At 37.9% G+C, this 20,339-nt stretch overlaps 1 protein-coding gene across 1 annotated transcript in view; it reads left to right on the plus strand.

The window, feature by feature from the left end:
* The first annotated feature begins 1,797 nt into the window (after nt 1-1,797).
* Nucleotides 1,798-20,339, plus strand: part of Nkain3 (sodium/potassium transporting ATPase interacting 3) — a 340,996-nt gene continuing 322,454 nt past the window's right edge. Inside the window, exon 1 of the mRNA XM_077801184.1 lies at nt 1,798-1,899. Within this exon, the coding sequence (XP_077657310.1) occupies nt 1,798-1,899 (102 nt within the window). The remainder of the gene's footprint in view (nt 1,900-20,339) is intronic.

The raw sequence follows: 20,339 nt of genomic DNA on the forward strand, positions 1-20,339 counted from the left end.
ACTGCTATCCCTCTGTGACACATCGCTGGAGTGACATTGGCATTTGACACTATCCCTGGTGGTATCTCTACCTCTCAGAAGCTCAATGCCCTGAAAGCCACAAGAAACCATCTTGTAATCAGAAAGGCAGCAAGTTTCTCTTGAAAGCAAAGATGACAGGTGAAAAGAAACGTTCCCCTGTGACCCCTTTTAGCCAGAAAATCCAACATCCCTAAAGCCTGACCTTCATGACTTACAGTTATTGAGCCAGTTCCTCTCATCATGGCTATGCCAGTTTGAATGGTTTATTCTATTATTTGCAACCAAAAGTATGATAACTGGTACAGTAATTATTCCAAACACTTGGAGAAGAAAGAGGAAGGAAGTAACACATCAAATGTTTATCCTTTATACCATTTTATCCCACTAAATGGTAGAGAGATTTTCCCCAATATTACACATAAGAAAACCAGATGCACAGAAGCTAAGCAACTTGACTGAAGTCATAGTGGCAGAAGTAGAATTGTAATCAGGTCTGTCTGAAGCCAAGGCCCATTTTCATTCCACTAGACCAGCAGCTCTCGACCTATTCATTCTTTATCATGCATAGCAGATGACTACACGTACTACACACATTCCCATGGGCATTCCTAGAGTGGAATGTAATTCTTGGCCTTTACCCATAATTCAACCTGTTTATCTGCTATTCAGGAAAGTAAATCAGGATGCAAGCTCAAGTGGAATTCTTGTAGGATAACCTTGACATTTCTTTAATTTAAAAGGCAAAAAAAAAAAATTACCTTAAACCCACTGAGGACTTCTCTAGTTTAACTTCAAATTATTTGTGACAAGTCTCGCTGATACATTGCTCTTTTCTGCCTCTTGCTGTACTAGTTATAGACTGAATTTTTTGTTCGTACACCTAAAACTCATGTGTTGGAATCCTAAACACCACATGATGGTACTAGGAAGCGAGGCCTGATAAGGTGATTAGATCCAGAGGGTGCTGCCCTCATGAATGATATTAGTGCCTTTATACAAGAAACCCTGAAGAGTTAATTAGCCCTTTCCACCGTGGGAGGACAGAGTGAGAAGGTGGCCATCTATGAACCAGAAAGTGGTCCTGGTGTCACCAGATGCTAAATCTGCCAGCATCTTGAACTTGGACTTCCCAACCTCCGGACTGAGAAATAAATGTCTGTTGCTTATAGGTCACCCAGTCTGTGATATTCTATTATAGGAACCCAAATCGACTAAGACAATGCTAATTAGTAGAAGTGACCTCTTACACTTTTGAGGCACGCAGGAGATCTAATGAGTCATGTCCCACGTAGAGAATGAGGATTAGAGGTCAGAAGCACCAAGCGGAGATCTTGCTATCTTGATGTGAGAGTGAAGATTCCAGGATATCTGACAGTGGTACTAGAGGTTTCACCTAAGAGTTCCAGCACCACCCAGTCCAGACTTTGTTAAAATTGGCTGTCAGCCCTGTACTGTGGGGCTGACATGGAACTTAACACTGAAAACCAATAGAAGAGCAATAGGCAATTAGGAATCCAGCAATAAAATGGAGAGAGAGAGGATGATCAGGCACTTTTGAAGGAGTCATCAAACTCTGGAACAGGGGTTGAGCTTGAAATGTGACCCAAACACAAGGTCCATTTTCTGTTTCCACTTTACTGTCTCCAAATCCTAAGTAGGTTGTTATACACGTAACTTCAGGTAAATGAGTTGATAAACTCAAGTAACTTTTCTAAAAAGGTCAGTCTTTATCCTGTGACCTTAAGAACTGATATCCTGCTGGTTGTCTGGAGAACCATGCGAATTCAGACCAAGAACATCATGATATTCATTGTGACCACTGCCGATGTTGTTTCTCAGATGAGAACGAATAAGTCCAAAAACAAACTTCTCTCAGATGTAAGGAAATGTGAGCTATTTTAGTCTGTTTTTTCTCCACTCTCCATTACATGACAGGTGAAAAGAAACAGTCCCTGGTGACCCCTTTTAGCCAGAAAATCCAACATCTCTAAAGCCTGACCTTCATGACTTATAGTTATTGGGCCAGTTCCTCTCATCTTGGCGATACCAGTTTGAATGGTTTATTCAAACTGGCTTTGAGCTTTTGCTTAAATTCCAACTATCACTCTAAAAGCTGCCTATTCTTTTTTTTTTTTTTTAAGGGGAGGGAGTTATATTCCAAGATTGCTGGTTTGTACCTTGTTCATATATTTTGTCTCTCTACCTATATCTACCTTTTCTACTGATGGGGGAGTTTCAAAAACCAGAGTCAAGGGCTCAAGGCAAAAAGAACCTCAGATTAAAAAAACAAAAAACAGGTGCCGCCTTTATGGGACACAACTGCAAATACTCCTGACCACATCTCCAGCTCAACAAAGATTTGATGGTACTTCTTATCTTTTTATTAAATCCTGAGTATCAGGTGCTTTGTTACTTCCATTCCTTTCTGTTACTATACCATACTCTGCTAAGTCTTTACCTAATAGATCTTGTGGTCAGAACTAACTTCTCTGGGCTGGAAATATCATCTGAATTTTGCCTGTTTCTCAGGGCAATTCCCTTTAATCTTAGTTTAAGACTTAGTAGCTCCCTTCTTGGACTCCCTACCAATTCTTTCTTTTAATCACAGTTGCAGAAGTGTCACCTTAGGTTGTAAAGATCTAGTCATCTGTCACATTTTCTAACCAGACTGGGCTTTTCAAGAGCTGGGACGTGATTTCCTTTGTATCTCTAACCCACTATATGGTGACTTCTAGATTTTTTTTCCCCCGCTGGGAGCTGGATGCAGTAGCCCATGGCTGTAATCCCAGAGGCTTGAGTTCAAAGCCAGCCTCAGCAAAAGTGAGGTGCTAAGCAACTCAGTGAGACCCTGTCTCTAAATAAAATACAAAATAGGGTATTTTGTATGTGGCTCTGTGGTCAAGTGCCCCTGAGTTCAATCCCTAGTATCCCTGCCCCCCCCCCAAAAAAAAAAAAAAACGAAGAGCAGAGGGGATTGATCAAGCCACAATATAGTTTAAGACACAGCAACACGGACATAGTCAGTAGCAAATAACTGGCTGGGGGTTATTTCTCCCAGCACCTGCTCAGATGGTGCCTGGTCTGACTGGCCATGAGCAGTCATATTTCAGGGAAATCAACACCCTCTGTTCTGTTGAGCAGCTATGCCACCACCTACCCTCCTGGCGTGAGCACCAGCTCACAGTTGCACAAAATAATCATGCTCCCTTCTGGGGAACAGGAAATCTGGATCATGCCTTTGTGTCCAATTTCTGCCAAGTGTTATTGTGACTTTCCATTTCTCTTGGGAGCAGTAACAAATTAGGAACTTAATGTACCTCACCTTAGCACATCTGGGGGAGTGTGTTTTCACACTGACTGACTGTGGCATCTTTGTTTTTGGTTAAAGCTTCTGGTCTGATGCTTTCTTTCTTGAACATGGCTGACTTTGGCAGAGGGCTCTTTTACACTGTGGTTTGTCATGAACATGAGAGAGGAGTTGATCATCTAATATGTACCGTGGTCATCACAAAAATCAAGACTGTTCTCTGAAGGTGAAGGACAGCCACATGGCACCAAGATAGATGGCATCCAGGCCTGGCAGGGGGAAAAGCCACTCATCTGTGCCAAGGCTAAGACTATAGTCTGGATCCACAAAGCATCCCCTGCTCAGTTCCCCAGTCTCTGGTTTTGTATGTTCAGGGTTCAACCTCAAAACATAGCATCTATATTTGTACTGAAGTCCTACAGGGAGAACTCTGAATTAAAATGAATGCCTGCTTTGTAAGCCACAGCATAATAGATGTGATGCTCTAATTATCTGTGTTTCCATAGGGCTGCAAAGAGGATCTCTTTAAAAATCAGTGGTTCTGGTAGACAGGCTCAGCATCTTGCATTTGTTTTTTGATGATGCATGGCCTGGTAGGGTGTTTGTTTGTGTCAGTGTCTTGGCAATATCTAGATGAACACCACATTGGAACTATTTTTGAATGTCAGCCTGACTAGAAGTTAGTGTTGTTGAAATCATTTTGTGAGCCATCTCTGTCTTATAGTCCCATTCTACGAGGAAACTTATCAATGTAACCTAAGTCATGGTATCTTTCGCTGGCAGCTTCTGAGAATTCTGTCATTCTGGGGTTAAGTTTGCAAATTGATGACGGTAGTTAGATTTCAGGGAATAGGAATGAAAAATTCTACCTCACACTCTTTATCTTACTGGTTTGGTACTTTTACATCCCGGGATTAGTGAGTCAATATTGGGGATCTAGATGATATCGCCTTCTAGAATATTCATTTATTCATTCATGCAACAAATTTTTGAATGTTGTATTAGTCAGCTTTATGTCACTGAGACAACGTACCCAGAGAATCAGCTTAGAGGATTTGTTTTGGCTCATGGTTTCAGAAGTTACAGTGCATGCTGCTTTGGCCCTGTTGCTTTATGTCATATGGGGCAAAGCAGATATCATGGCAGAGGGTGCACGGCAGAGCAAATTGCTCATCCCTGGGAGGGTAGGAAGCAAAAAGAAACGGGAAGAGGTTGGGGTCTCAATATTTCTTTCAAAGGCACTCCCCCCGTGACCTAACTTCCTTCCACCAGGCACCACCCCCTAAAGGTTCCACCAGCCCCCAATAGTGCCACAGGCTAGTGACCAAATGTTTAGCACATGGGCCTTTTAAGATCCAAACCACAATAAGTGTCTACCCTATATATAGGAGAACCTAGATTAAAACTCCATATGGGGACATCCAAAAAGGATTCTCCTATTTTACAAAGTTTGGCTTTGTGAAGTCCTACCCTACTAGCTAGGGACTCCTTGTGTGACCATCTTCTGGTCATAAACAGGGCTCCCAGATGCTTGGTTTGGGAGAAATATCTTTGAGGAACATAAATTACACTTCACTTTGAAACCCTAGAGAAGGGTTTTCCTTTCTTATACCGCTGCTTTATTTTTGCATAGAGGTTTCACAATTTTCTTAAATTTGTAAAATTGCTGTCCCCCTTTCCTGAGTTCTGGATCTATATATACACAACTAATGTATACAGAGATTAAAGTCCATGTGTATAATTGGTGGCTCATGAGTATATTCACATGAATGAGAATTATGCCTGGATATTTTAAAAGTTCTTTCAGATTCTGAATACAAAATTACGTACAACAAAATTTCTTCAATGGCTATTCATGAGGTGAGACACGCAAGAAATCTGAAAGATTAGAATTGAGAATCCGATGACAATGGAGAATGTGGGACCCTCAAAGGGCACTACAGGTCCCCAGGCCATGATCATCCCTGACTTTAAGCATATAATCACCAGGACATGGAGATGAGAAGAGTAGGCTGAGCTTTGCCCAGCTACTAAAGTTTTCTGAGTCTCTATTCTCTGATGATTTTCCTGCCTTGGATCTGCCACTCTTTGTTAAGCTGCATGGTCATCAGATGAAAGCTCTTGCCCTGACCAGGCTGGCTTCAACACTGTTCCTGGGAGAAAGGCTGCATCTAGTTAAACAGCCACTGAATATAGGAAGGGTTGGTTCATTGCAGCCAAGCTAGGGGGAATGAAAGAGCTGAACCTGACTGTGGGAATACCAGACCATAGGGCTGCTCTAAATAGAACAGCTGCCTCTCTGAACTGACCCTACAATACCACTTTTCTCTTGCAGTGTTGATATTGCTGAACCATGAAATCCTATGCACCCATACTTCATTTGTTAGTTGGAAATAATGAAACTCGATTCATGATTAAATGTATTTTTCACTCCCCCCAAACCAACACACGCCGAGTCTCATAACTAAACTGTAAAAGTCACCCATCATTCCTCATCACTGGTAGCCTAATAGTGTAGTTCTCATACTTCCGTAGGCACTGGAATGACCTGGAGGACTTGTGAAAACAGGGTGCTGTCCTGACCCTCACTTACCGTCTATAAATTGTGGAACTCTAGTCCTAACAGAATTTAGGAGAATTTGAACTTTTTGAGGTTCCTGCTCCTACTCTACATTTCAGAACCAATGAGATAACAGAAACTCTTTCACACAGCTAGTCCTGCCTGTCAGGGAAGTGCATTCTTCTTTATTGTAGAAATATAATGGCATTACATATATTGCTTTGTCTTCTTTGTATACTTTCTGACTTTCTGAAAGTGCCACAGGATGGTCCCAAAGGAAGCATTCATAATCAGTTTCCTGTGGAACACAGCTAGACAAATAACATTCTACTCGTTGCAGATGTATAATTGGAATTCAAATTGATTTGTGTGCATGCTTTGTTTATGAGTAGCATTATTTATAAAATTTGGAATTGGACTGTCTTTATGGAGACATTACTACCATTCAGTTCAACACTAAGTGATTCTTCTTTGCATCCAAAATTGGGAGAGCTAACAGATGAGCACTGACATGAATTCATACACTGTTTTTCTTACTGAAGTACTGGTGGCATATTTCATAGCACATATGCTGTCCCAGTCCTAAACATATGCATGTCACACATGTCTTATGTGTATATGCAAATACAGAACACACATATGTGAATTCTAAATGTTACGTATTTATATACGTTATACATACATATACAAATTTTAAGTTTCCTTGAATATACTTTAAAATTTTTCAGAAAATACTCTCAAGTGTTTTCTGAGAATTATTTTAAGTGGGGCCATTTGGGACATGAATAAGGAATATTTATAATATTTTTAAAGAATAAAATGTATTTAAAAGGCATTTATTATAACAATGTCCTCAGAATTACATTGTTGGCAAACTCCCATGGTGACAGGCCTATAGCTAGAGAAGAGAGGGGTGCTAAGGAATTTTTTTATTAGATCTTAAAAATAAATATTTTTAAGGCATAAACCTATAAACAATCATGCTAAGTCTTAATTTACCTATGATGCTAATGCATGTCCTTTTTTAAATTATGATGGAACTTAACCAAGTGGATTTACTAAATGGCATTTGCTTTTAGTGTATTCTGTTTAGAAATTGGATCAGAGGACCAGAAGAACAGTGGAGTGTTTCTTGCATATCCTATATAGTAGACCCAGGGATATATCTATGAAGCCCTGAGGAAATAGGACACCTAAGAATGAATTCTGTGACCATGGAGCATCTCTGTGAAAACTTACAAAATGCTCTTGAAACTTTTGCTGCCTTTTCCTGTCTCCTGAAATAAATAGTTTTGTCAAAAGAAGTAGTTAGAGTTCAAACAGGTTATTCGTCCATAGTCTTTAAATTGTAATTCTGCCAAAAATCCTCAGTTCACTTCGCTCAGTCTGAAATACATTTTTATATAAAGTTTAAGTGATCCTCAGCCTACATTCCAGCAATATACCAGACACTCCTGATGAAAGAAATTTTGATCTTGGATTCCTTTCAATATCTCTGGGAGTCTCCCATCAGGAGAAAGAGGATCCAAAATACAACCCACAGTTATGAAAACTGAGGATCTTTCATCTCATGAGGGAGCAAGGACATGCATAAATGGTAGCATGCATCAAGTACTACAGCATGTAGAAAAAAGAAATAAATGACCAGTTGCTATATACCTTTTCTTTGGAATAAATTTTGTGCAGAGGCATATTTTGAATAAGGACAGAATGTTAGCACACCCTGACAGTAGACTTAGAATGAACTCATGTGAATTTGTCATTGTGTAACCAAGCAAGGGCCACTCCAGAATTTCTATACAGATGGGCTTCAGGGACAGCAGTGTACTCAGAAGGACACACTAAGAGGTTCATTTCAAAGCTGTTTGCTAAGTAAATGCACTGATGTTACTAAGGGATTACCAGCAAATTTTAAAGATGGCTCTATTTATATTGCATACATAATTTTTTTTATAATTAAGTAGTTCTCTGTGTGATGCCTGGGAGAGGAAACAGATTTAGTTTTGGGGGATCTAAAAACATCTAACCTTTGGTGCTGCCTCTTGCAAAGTGCCTAGGATCTTTTAAAATTGCCACGGTCATATGTTGGTTTTAATCAGGAACAAATTATTTTCTAGTCTTATTTCTCGGGAAGAAACTCCTTTTCTCAGTTTGACACTATTACTCCTAGCCATGTCTCCCTAATTGCATCTGGTAGTGTCTAGTAATGCTTTAATTTATTTACTTCCTCTTTCTGCTTTATCATTTTCACTCAACAGCTCTCTATCAGTAATCCGTTTGAGCATTAATGTATAGTTGCATGAAGGCAAATGATGATTTCTTTAGGAATCTCAGAAAAGAAGCACTATTTGAAAGTATGCAAGAGCTTCCACATGAGTGAAGTGGAGCTGGTGACTTTTAAAGTTGACTTTGATCAGATTGCTTTTGAAAGATGCTCCTTCTCAACACTGGCTTTGCAGATGCTTGGGTAGGATCATTTTCATTTTTGACACAACCGCAAAGAAGCCTAGTTCAGTGACGATGCTGTCATCTGTCCTCACAGCAATGGCAATTGTGTTTAGAGCAAAATGTCCCCAGGGCCTGGGGTCTTTGCCAGGAGCTGTTTCCCCTGACAGAAAGCAGGTGTCTGAGCACAGGCAAGGGGCAGGAAAGCAGAGCCCTAAAAAGCTTCAGAAAAATGAAGTCTGTCTTGATCTCTACACATGCACATTGAAAAATATTTTTACAATTTTCCTTACTTTTCATTCCTACAAAGTAAATTTAAATGGAGCTCCAAAAGAAAGTGGATCCAAATTGTCTATTGCTATAAAATTTGCATTAATTAGTTATTTTCAGCCATAAAGATGATTCCTGTTGGATTTCATGTTATAAGAGGATTTTCTACTAGTAACACATTTCAGTTTACTAGTATTGTTAATTCCGTCTCTGTGGTCTCTGTTAAAATTACTGTTGATTTCTAAATTCTTGACCCATCAATGTGTTTTTCTACATTACATAGCAACTTTTCTACAAATAGCCTTTCTTACTACCTTGAATTTTAGTGGGTCTCCACTTTCACTAATTTTGAAAAATTGAATTAACGCAAGTTCATTTAAGGAGGTAACAAAATATACAGCAGCATCTTGCTTGCCACTGCATTCCCTTATCCTCTTTGTATTGTCTTACATATTAAATATAAGCCTGTTTGTTTGTTTATCTTCTCCCACTATCCTCCAAGCACCCAGGTCACTGATTGGCTCATGGCAGGTATTTGGTGAATGTTTTGCAAATGAATAAATAAAATTAATTGGCAGAGCTAGTTCTTCTGAGTTTCAAGCCTGATATTCTATCTATGATTCCTGTGTCTATGCCCTGTGTCATGCCATTCATTGGCTCTGGAATCATCTGAAATGTTCATCAGTCGCTTTTGAACTTGAGTGCAAAATTAGCAACATCAATTTACAAATGTCACACCATGAAGAATTAATTTCTGGAAAGGTAACTCAGTAGGAATAATCACAATATTAAGGGCAAAGATATAGGAACCACAAAATGTAAATATATAATACAATGAAGGGAAATTAAAAGCTTTACCTGAAGCTTCTGAAAAGTCAGCTGAAAATTGGCAGAAACAAACAGGGGTTTACTTCAATTTTACAGCAGTAAAAAACCCATCAATTGCTATACACAATTCCTACAGCTTACAGAAATTGGAAGTCTAACGTGCAGATTTTAAAAATACTCCCAAGTGTTTTCTTCTGAGCAATCACACAAGGACATCAAGTGACCTGGGCTGCACTTTTCCCCACTTCTTTCTAAGCAAACATTCTAAAGTGCATTGTGTCCTCAATTACATTCAAAATACAAAGTAATAAATAATCTCCACATTGCTTCATTTTATGTTAATAAATATTGTTTCAGTTTTAAATCAAGAAGAGTTCTAGCACTCTTTATCACTATTAAAGTATTTAATTATCTGTTTTATATAATGAATGTACATTAACATAACTTAACAATCAACTAGTTTGACAAACATGAAAAAGATGTCAGTCTTTTACCTTCCCCGCCCCTGTTTTAAATTCCCGGTCCCAAAAGGAATCAGTTCACAGCTCTTCCCAGTTTTTTTCTTTTGGCATTTATCTCTAAATCCTTCAATAACATGCTTAAGCTGCTTCTTGATCTTTTAGCTTCAATTTTCCACCATGAAAGAAAGGGATTGAGCCTTTTGTGTTAACTTCCACCCATCTCAACCCCACCCGTTCATAATTACTTTCTTCCATTTACCCAGTAAAAATAAATCATAATTTCTGATAGATCAATATTGCATGTTTATGTGGCAATGTAAACATTATTAGTAACATGCCAAGTGGTATAGCTTAACTAGATTTCCATTCCCATGGCTTTATTTATTTATTTATTTATTTATTTATTTATTTATTTATTTTGCTATCAGTGAGTGTCTCCCAGCTTGTCGTACTTACTAAATGCCCCCCTCTTCTATGGTGCAAGTCTGTCCATATGTTCACACAGGTTATTCTGTCAATGTTATCTCTTGGACACATGCTCCAGAACCCTCTTGAGTACGTGTACCATCAATTTCGATGTTTATTTTTGTTCTAATTTTTTGTTATTTATCTCTTATAAAAAATATCTACTAATGTCTAGTCCTCATGTTTATTATATTTTTGGTTTGCTCCTAGTTATGGTAGAACACTCCAGAGATTTCTTAAAAATTGGTGAATGCAGTATGTTTTATTTCAACCTAACATATAATTGGGAATTTAGATAAATGTGAAATTCTCAACTCAAACCTCCTTTTTTTTTTTCCATCTCAATTTTGAAGATGTCATTGTTCTCTAGCTTCCAGTTTGGGATTAAGCAGTCCAATGTCATTCTGATTCCAAATCTATTGTATATAACATTTTCCTCAAAGTAAAAAAAAAAAATAGTAGAATTCTCTTTTTTTAGCTCAAATATGTGACCACAAATTGCGTCCTGAATGCCATAACGAAATAGTTTAGTGGTAATTTTCATCCATTTTAATGAGCGCTTCGGTGAGGTAGGATATTTTATGTGGAAACTTTTGTTCTTGAGCTCTGAATGAATCCATAAACCAGATCATTTTCACTGTGCTTTCTTTGAGAACTTCTATTATTTAAATATTGTACCACCATCTTATTTATACAGTCCATTGTTTTGCTTTTAATTCTATTTTTTGAGTTATTCTCTCACCTTTATTTCACATACTGAGTTTCCCATTACTGCTATATTTTTAATTTGTATCTCCTCTGTGTGCCTCTACCATTTCTTCCTTCCACCATCCTATTCATTCTTACATACAATCTCCTTCTCCATGGATTTTAAAAATGTTTTAATTTTTTTAATGATAAAGTCATGTTGTGATCCTTGAATTAGATCCCTAACAACCTAACACAAATCTCCCTTCCATAATGGGACTTGCTGCCTGTGGGCTTCCCTGTAAACCTGGCAAGGTTGGTTCACTGGGAAAGATCCAGAAGACAGTCATGGCAGACCTTTTATCTTGGGCTGTTAGGATCCCTCCAAAAAATTCTTGGCTTTTACTCTGAATGCAAAGGAACATCTGTCCATAGTTTGGGAAGGGAACTAGGAAAGTGGTCATTTGTGATATCAAGTTTGTAGATTTTCAGGTAACCTCCTAGTTTGATTATGAAAGCTCACCCCACCCCAGCCATTAGGCTTTATGTTACCAAGTCTAAATTCTCTCCAGATCAAAATATCCTGGGAGTATTCTCTTTTCTAGCAGAAAAATATTCTACTTTCTGCTAGAATTGAAAGGGATGGGCCGTCATTGTACTGCATAGAGTGAGTGAAGAAATTAAGTTCTAATTGTTCTAACTTTTAATTACCTATGCATATTTAAAGCACATAGAGACATGTGAAACTTGACCACAGTGTGTATCCATGTGCCTACGACCAAAGGTAAAAAAGAACTCTCAGTGCATCTACATGCTTCTCAAGTGCTCTGTTATCATCCCCTCTCTGTCATTTCTGTTTATTTTCACCTCATGCACATACCTAAGAGATGTATAGCATTTTGTATGTTATTAAATGTGCAAGTTTTTCTCTCCACATTCATAATCTATGGGGTAATCCTACTGGATGGGCTTATCTCTTTAGCCAGAGGCGTCTATCAGGCAATGTGGGCAACCACCTTGCTTCCTGAGACTGCTGGAGTTGCTGTCTTGGAGGAGCCACTTCCACACAATGTAAACCTCACTCCAGTGGATCATGTCTTTAGTATTTATATAAATAGTAGCACAGAGGTGGCACCAGTGGTGATGCTCAGTAGTTTTGGTGTGTCACAGTTGAGAGCCCCATACAAGACACTGCCTGCCATCACTTTGCAGCACACCATTGGGATTCGTAGAAGCATGGAAGGGAATTAAAGTTTGTTTTATATTTTCTCAGGCCTCTTTCTAAGCAATATTCATATAAAGTCCATATTTACTAATATCTAAAGCTACAATCTATGTGAAAAATTCAAAATTAAATTGATGTAGACACCAAACGTTAAGGTTTATTATATAAATAAAGTGAAAACATACATCTTAATGCACAACTTGCTTCTTAAATTTGGTTATTTAAAATTAGTACATCTTCTAACTCAGAAGCTGTAACTGTGTCTCATTCTTTCTAATAACTGAATGAAATCAATGTGCAAAACTTTATGCAAAAAATTATCAGTTCACAGACACAGTATTTTCAATTCTTTATCATCACACAGAATAATACTATGTACATCTTTCTGTATAAATCAATTTGCATATGTATGCAAATTTTTTAGTCAAATAGATTTCTAGAAGTAGAATTATTCAATCAAAGGACCCATGAATATTTAATGGAAAACTCAAATTGCTTTCCCAAAAGAATGTAAGTTACAACCAAAAAAATGTAAACACACCTACTTCTTCACACCCTCACAAATATTGGATGTTGTCAATCTCTAAGTGTTTTGCAGATGTGGGCAGTATAAAAGTGCTGTTTCTTGTTTTAATATAAATTTCCTTGAGTTTGAACATTCATTCAAACCTGATCTTTTGCAAATAGGCTTTTTTATGCTTGTTGGCTGACATTCTATACAGTAGATGAAAAGCTACATTCCCTAGCCCACATTGATTCCAGGGCTTTGCCTCATCCTACCTCTGTATACTATGGGTTAATGTGTTCCTTTTGTACTCCTATTGGAATTGGAGTATAAAATTTAAAGACTGCAAACCCATTCATTTTCTGGGTATCATAGTTGAGATGGATATAAAAAAAGTCACTTTTAGGGAAAAATCTGATGCAATACATTGGCTAACTTAAGAAAAAGCAGAATTTAGTTTTAGAGTTGCTGTGGATCTTGCATTTTGAAGCTCAGGAGCACATAGGGAGATGCTGAAGAGGTGTTGAAGGCTGGCCTATTGGGACTTATATTCAGTACTGCAAGCTTGCTTGGTTTCTAACTAACCAAGAATGAGTGGGCATCCATTTTGCTTTTTGGTCCAGTTGTATCAGTGACTATTCCTCCCAAGTAATTCACTTGTTCCCTGCTTTTGTTGTGATTCTGTGATTTTTTTTCATTCTTTTGTTGTCTTCGTCATTGTCACAGTGTAAGTTTGGCATGAACCAGGTACTATTTTAAACCAGCAATCTCTGGATGGAATATTCAATATAGCTTCACTTCTGTTTACACATAAACTTTAAAAACATTGGAAGGAGTGAAAAAGCGAATACAATTGTAGAGATTGAATGCTTGCCACACACCTAGCATCCCATCCCCGGGTTCCTGACAGAGGGTGCCAGAGAGCCAGCACAGCTTTAAATATTGAAGGACTGGGATCTATGCCAATGTAGCATATGGTTTTATGTGAACAATGAATATTCTATCACCTCATGTGCGATGCCATGGAGGAAAGTGGATTTGTGGAGACCTGGTACAGCTGAGCCTACACCAGAGACAATCCTTTTCATGATCATTGTCTAGGATCTGAAGATGGATTGAGAGGCTCACTGGAGGAACACACACAAGGAGGAAGTTGTTAATGAGTCACAACTGTTCCCAAAAAAGGCACTGGCAATTGCTTTCATCAAATAAATTTTAATGACTTGACAGTGTCCCTAATGATCTGCATTTTTATCTGAGCTGCCAGGATTTTCTTATGTCAGTAGCATAGTGATTTCATCCCTGTCTTACAGAGGTCTCCATTGGTACCTCCTCCTTTTGTAGTTGCAGACTAGTCATATCTAGTGAAAGCCATATCTCCCCTCAGCCCTCAGGCATTAAGTTCCCCTGTACATTTTTGTCAAAAACAAAGATAACTAAAAGAACAGTTGTTTAAGAAAGAATGTCTTTAATTGTTAGTTCGAAATATGGTCTTGGCTTATCGTGGCTTTAGTCGACTGTCAAGGGCTCCTTCTTATTTATTTTCTCCTAATCAAAATGGAAAACACGTAATTCAGTAATCTGATCATGAGGACAATTAAAAAAATCTATATTCTAAGACTTAAGTGATTACAAAAATTTTTTATAGATTTAATGTGCATAAAAATAATAGAATTTTAATGCCATTATTTAAAATGGCTCCTGGCCACCAGCTCTGTGATGGTCTCAACATGTGGTAGATTTGCTCCTCCAGTTGCCAGCACGCCAAGATGAAATGATGGGGTCAGGGATTATTGGGCTGCAGGCTGTGAGGAGAGATCCCAGTTGGCTGTTTCTGTTGCCATGTTGATTGGCACATGTGACAGGCGATCAAGATGAGGGCATCCTCCATGGTACTCCTTCGTGAATCTTCCATCACCTGAGGATCATGTCAAAAAGCATATTCAGATAATGTATATTTTAGTGGGGCACAGTATTCTGTATTTCTCACAAACTCTCAGGTGATACTGATGCTTGATGGTCCATGATTTGAATACATAAGGCCTTCTATTTCAAATCTTTCCTTTATAGCTGGAGATATAAACACAACCTCTGTTGGCTTGTGACCCTTTGCATTGATTTTCTCATAGGACCTGTCCACTCCATGCCCTCCTGGCCTCTTAACCACACACAGCCCAAAGAATTTCAATTGCTACAATGACATAAAAGAGATTAATGCACTTTTTTTTCTGAGAACCCTTTATTTCCTATGACTTCACAAAGTAAACTAGCCAAAGTTGAACTTTATCAAATGAACTGAAAATGTATTCAGTATTTTAACGTTGGAAACATATTTTACACTTTTCTGAACTGTGAAAAGTATTTTGAACATTTGTTAAGAATGGTAATGTGGAAGAAAAAGTGGCCAATTATGTTTTGCAGTTTTAAATCTGCTACTTCACAGTTAGTACTCAGTTCAGCCCTTCCTTAGGGCCAAAGGATCATATCTCATAGCTCCATGGCTACCTCTGTGTGGGTTTCTCACACTGCCCTGAGAGCCAGCTTTTATAACATTTATCTGTGTGTCCAAACATGAAACAGCATCTGGCGCCTGCAATTGCTCAATGAATATTAGTGGAAAAAGAAATCTTGGATAAAATAGATAAAGCAAATTATGATATGTCAACTCAGTTGAATAAAATGTAATTCAGAAAATAATAATTGTGAAACTTTAACAACCTGAATAGGTCATATTAAGTGAAAAATAGCTGAAGATAATGATGCTTTATCCTGTTTAGTATTTATTTAAAATATATATGTATATATTGTATACATATGTACTTACATATGTATATATCATACAAATAAAAAAGGAATAGAGAATATTTGTAGCATTAGTAAAGGAGCATGGATGATTCAACTTCTGTTAAAATTATTTCTTTTCTACTTTACAGTTTTCAATAAATTATGTACTTTAAAAAAAACCACAATGGGTAATGTTTTACTATCAGTAGAAGTCATTCTTGCTTCCCTCTATGTGCTTAATTGCAAAGACCCATTCTACAAAAGACTCTCTTTAAAGAAGTTGAAGAGAGATTTTCTAAAGCATTTAATTAATTGTGAGTGAATATGTTTTTATAGATATTACTCATGCTTTTTCTTTTAAACCTATGATACTGCTATTTGTTTAAACTCACAAGGCCATTAAAGAAGAACTACTGTCCTGTTCATTTTATTCTTTCCTCATCTATACACTCAGTAAAATTAATAGGACACTCTAAGGTATTCACCTTACCAAATGGAGAATAGCAAAATAAATCTTCAAATCCAGTTGTTTTCTATATTCCTTTTGTTTTTACCTCTGCACCATATAGCTAGATTTTTTTTTCTAATTTAAAATTGATTCTCTGTGTCAGACTGTGCAGAATCTAGCCACAGTAACACATACATCCTTTCATCTTTCTGCTTACAGTTGATAAATCTTGAAAACGTTGCCATGTAAAACCAGTTAGTGGTTGGTAATATCATTCTAAATTTTGCATTTTTATTGGACAAGTAAAAGTTCTGCTTAGCAATTTGACATGAGTCCTGATTGAAATAGTTTGTCTAACAGCAGGAGACAAACTCTTTTCCTTAGACTAGCCTGTTGGTTACATTCTCTTACCCAGATGAACACTTTTCTTATCTCTTTCCCAATTTTCCCTTAGAAGTTTCTCTCTTCATCTCTCTTTTGTTCTCCTATGAATGATTTGCACTTTTAGATCTTTTAGATCAATGTCTTGGAATTAATTTTATTCAAAATATTAGGTCATATTGACATATCCAAATGCTCACACATGTGTACCTGATCTTGATGCATGCATGGCATCAATTTATGTTTTTAGAGGTACAAAATTCATGAGAATCAAAGGTGGGTGTCTCTTTACTATATTCCTCTAGAGCCTAGCAGATCACCCAGTATTAATAAGGTACTTCATATATGTTGATTAATATAATGAACACATGAATTAAGAAATGATTGACTGTTACTACTAGTGACTACCTACTAGTGAGGTAGGAAGCGGTGTTGAAGACCAGTAAGTTATTAGACCACTTACAATTATAACTACAGGTCCACATTGACCCCCCCTTTTGCTAGTCTCTATAGTTATGTAGCTATGTAAGTAAGCAGTTCTCTTTCCCCTATGCATTGTTTTTTGCTGTCAAACCATGGTTATTAGGTGTTCACCTTTTCATTTCATACCAGCTCCTCTTTTTCCTTTCATATATATGCACAACATTTAAAATATTTAATTCCATTTTGTTATGGTTTAGATGTGGTAGCCCCAAAAAGCTCACATGTGAGACAGTCCAAGATGGTTTGGAGGAGAAATGATTGTGTTGTAGCCTTAACCTAATCAGTGAATTAGTCCCTGATGGGATTCACTGAGGGGTAACTGGAGTTAGGTGGGGTGTGGCTGTAGGAAGTGGTCATTGAAGGCTTGGTTATAGAGTATATATTGTGTATCTTGAGAGCATTGGCTCTCTCTCTCTGCTTTCTGATCATCATGTGAGCTGCTTCCCTCTGCCACACTCTTCTGCCATGATGTTCAGCCTCACCTCGAGCCTGGATCTGGCCTTCTGTAGACTCAAATCTCTGAAATGGTGAGTCCCTGAATAAACTGTTCTTTCTCTACAGTTGTTTTTGTTGGGTTCTGTAGTCACAGCAGTGGGAAAGCTAACTAAAATGCATTTCCTCTTTTGATTTAAATTGACATTTGGTTTATGATTCTTTTATATCATGTATTCTATTCTGCTTTTTCATTTGAAGAATTATCACATCCCGAAGAACTGTCAGTGCCTAGTGCCTAGACTGGCTTCTAGATAGTCACTGACATTGAATGAGTAGAACTTAGAACTTGAGATATTTGCAATGAATAATGCGAATACAGTCACTTTAAACAAAGATGGAGAGTAGAAATTATTTTAAAACAGTAAGGTTCTTAAGAAAAATATTGTATTTATTAAACCTCTCTGAAGCAAAAATGAGCACTGGCGTTCTATAGATATTAAAAAGACTTTGGTGCATTTAACATGTTCTAATGAAGTTACAGGTGTTACATATTGTAGTGGTTTTATAATTCTTGGAACAGATATCTTGTATGGGAGATGGGGAAGGGGATGAGTTATGTATAAGATGAAAAGTTCAAAATATGTTAAATTGAAACAAGGAGAATAATGTAGACTCCTTGCTGTATTTATAAACACTGACTCCTGCATGCCAGAAACCCTTTTGAACTTCTGGTTGTGATCTGCCAAGAGGTCCAACAGTGTCTCTGAGTTTTTCCTGCTCCTCCCCTTCACAGCACTGCAGGATTTGTGTAACTGATTTACTTGTCTGTGACCTCATCAGGCTGTGGGTGACTGTGGCTCTTCCCTTAGTCTGTGATGAGAACTAGAGAACTATAACCTTCTTATATGATATTGTTACTAACTCACATAGTGAATAGTGAGCTGAAAAAGAATAAAAAATATTTTAACAGTGGTTATTCTGGAATATAAGAATCTAATTTCTGTATCTACCTTCATATTGTCCATGGGGGGACTCATCCTAGTAAACAAGAAGTGTGGAGTAGAAGGAGGGAGAGAAAAACCCAAAGGTTCAGTCTAATTTCACTCCAGCTCAGAGGCTTTTTGTTAGGATTTCTGTAATTTGAACAAAAAGCCATCTGTCTGAATCATATTTGTTTTGTTTTTGCTCTTGTTTTTTATGGACTGACGGTTCTGGATTGAAATATAAGTGTTATTAAACCATGATGAAGAGGAAGATCCAAGTAACTGTAGGAACAATGCTTCATCTGGGCCTTAGTAATTATTTTTAAAGGGAAAGATGAGAAAAAAAATTAAAAATAAAAAAAGCAAAAATCAGTGTTGCATTATTTGAGTATTTGATGGTTGACTAGAGCTCACTCCTGCCGCAGTCTGACTGGGCACAATTCAGGAGCCACTTGTCAAAAGAAACAAACTTTATTTTTAAAACTACAAACGCCAAACAAAACAGCTCCTCAGGAAAAACCCTCAGAGCCCAACTGCCACCACTGGCTTCCAGAAGCCTCTCTCACACATCAACCACCACCTCCCCCAATCCTCCTGCTCTTGAGGCCGATTGGCTAGGTCGCGTGGGCGGAGCCAAAGAAGTCCCCCAATGAGCAGTTCCGTAGTCTGAAGGGCAGGGAAACAGCCCAATGAACATGACCGCAGAGGAGCCAATCAGCTAGATGTTGCTGGGGCCACTGTGAGCCAATCATCAGCTGGCAGTCTGAAGGGCAGGGAAACAGCCCAATGAACATGACCGCAGAGGAGCCAATCAGCTAGATGTTGCTGGGGCCACTGTGAGCCAATCATCAGCTGGCAGTCTGAAGGGCAGGGAAACAGCCCAATGAACATCACCACAGAGGAGCCAATCAGCTAGATGTTGCTGGGGCCACTGTGAGCCAATCATCAGCCGGCAGCTGGAAGTTTGCTGGCAGCTGGAAGTTTGCAGGGGCCCCTTTGGCTGTGGCTCTCAACATCTCCCCCTCTCTGTTTAAACAACAAGCATGTGGCTTAGGGACGGTGCCTGCCTTAGGTTGTCCAATACTACATATGGTCCTTACCCGTCTTCGGATGAGCTGACCTCAGGGCGTCAGCCTCCTGTCTTAGGTTGGTACCATTGTAATTGGATCTTACCCGTCATTGACTACCGGTCCAGTATACAGCCACACCTGTGGAGAGGTACCAGCGGGGGGGTGAGGTTCTTTGCCTCACCTCTGTTGGCCCCCAAATAGCTGAACGATCATTACAAGCAGAAGAGAGGAAGATATACCAAATCAATACTCCAACACTACCACAAGTCGCTGCACCAACAGATAGTTCACAATGCATACAAGTGAGTTTACAATGCATACAAGTGACACATAGTTTAGGCAAGTTCTGTAAGCGGTTCAGTGATGGCTATTGCAGAAACTGTAGATTAGTTTTATCTTTGTCTTCACCGGCACAGGGATGAAGATAGGAATTCTGGCAATAATGGCTAAAGAAAACATTGTGTAACATTCCAGAAGGCACTAAAAGAAAACAATTTTCTTAACAATTTACATTATCTTCACTGGCACTGGGATGAAGATAGGAATTTTGGCAATAATGGTTAATATTAATAATTGTGTAACATTCTAGAAGGCACTAAAAGAAAACAATTTTCTTAACAATTTACATTATCTTCACTGGCACTGGGATGAAGATAGGAATTTTGGCAATAATGGTTAATATTAATAATTGTGTAACATTCTAGAAGGCACTAAAAGAAAACAATTTTCTTAACAATTTACATTATTTTGAAAAGAATTATTAAATATAATGAAAAGAATAGGTGAAAGTAAACAAACAGATCTGTTAACCTTCTTGACAGTTATTTACCCAATTTAAATTAAACCATTTAAATCACGTGAATAAAAAAAAAATTTTGGATCCATTTTTTTTTTTTATGAGCGCTCAATCATATATGATATATGGACATATGTACATTCAAACATATAACACAAAACACAAGTGTGCACACATAATATAAT

This window comes from Urocitellus parryii, chromosome 7 (genome assembly GCF_045843805.1).
Source record: "Urocitellus parryii isolate mUroPar1 chromosome 7, mUroPar1.hap1, whole genome shotgun sequence".
Taxonomy (NCBI): Eukaryota; Metazoa; Chordata; class Mammalia; order Rodentia; family Sciuridae; genus Urocitellus; species Urocitellus parryii.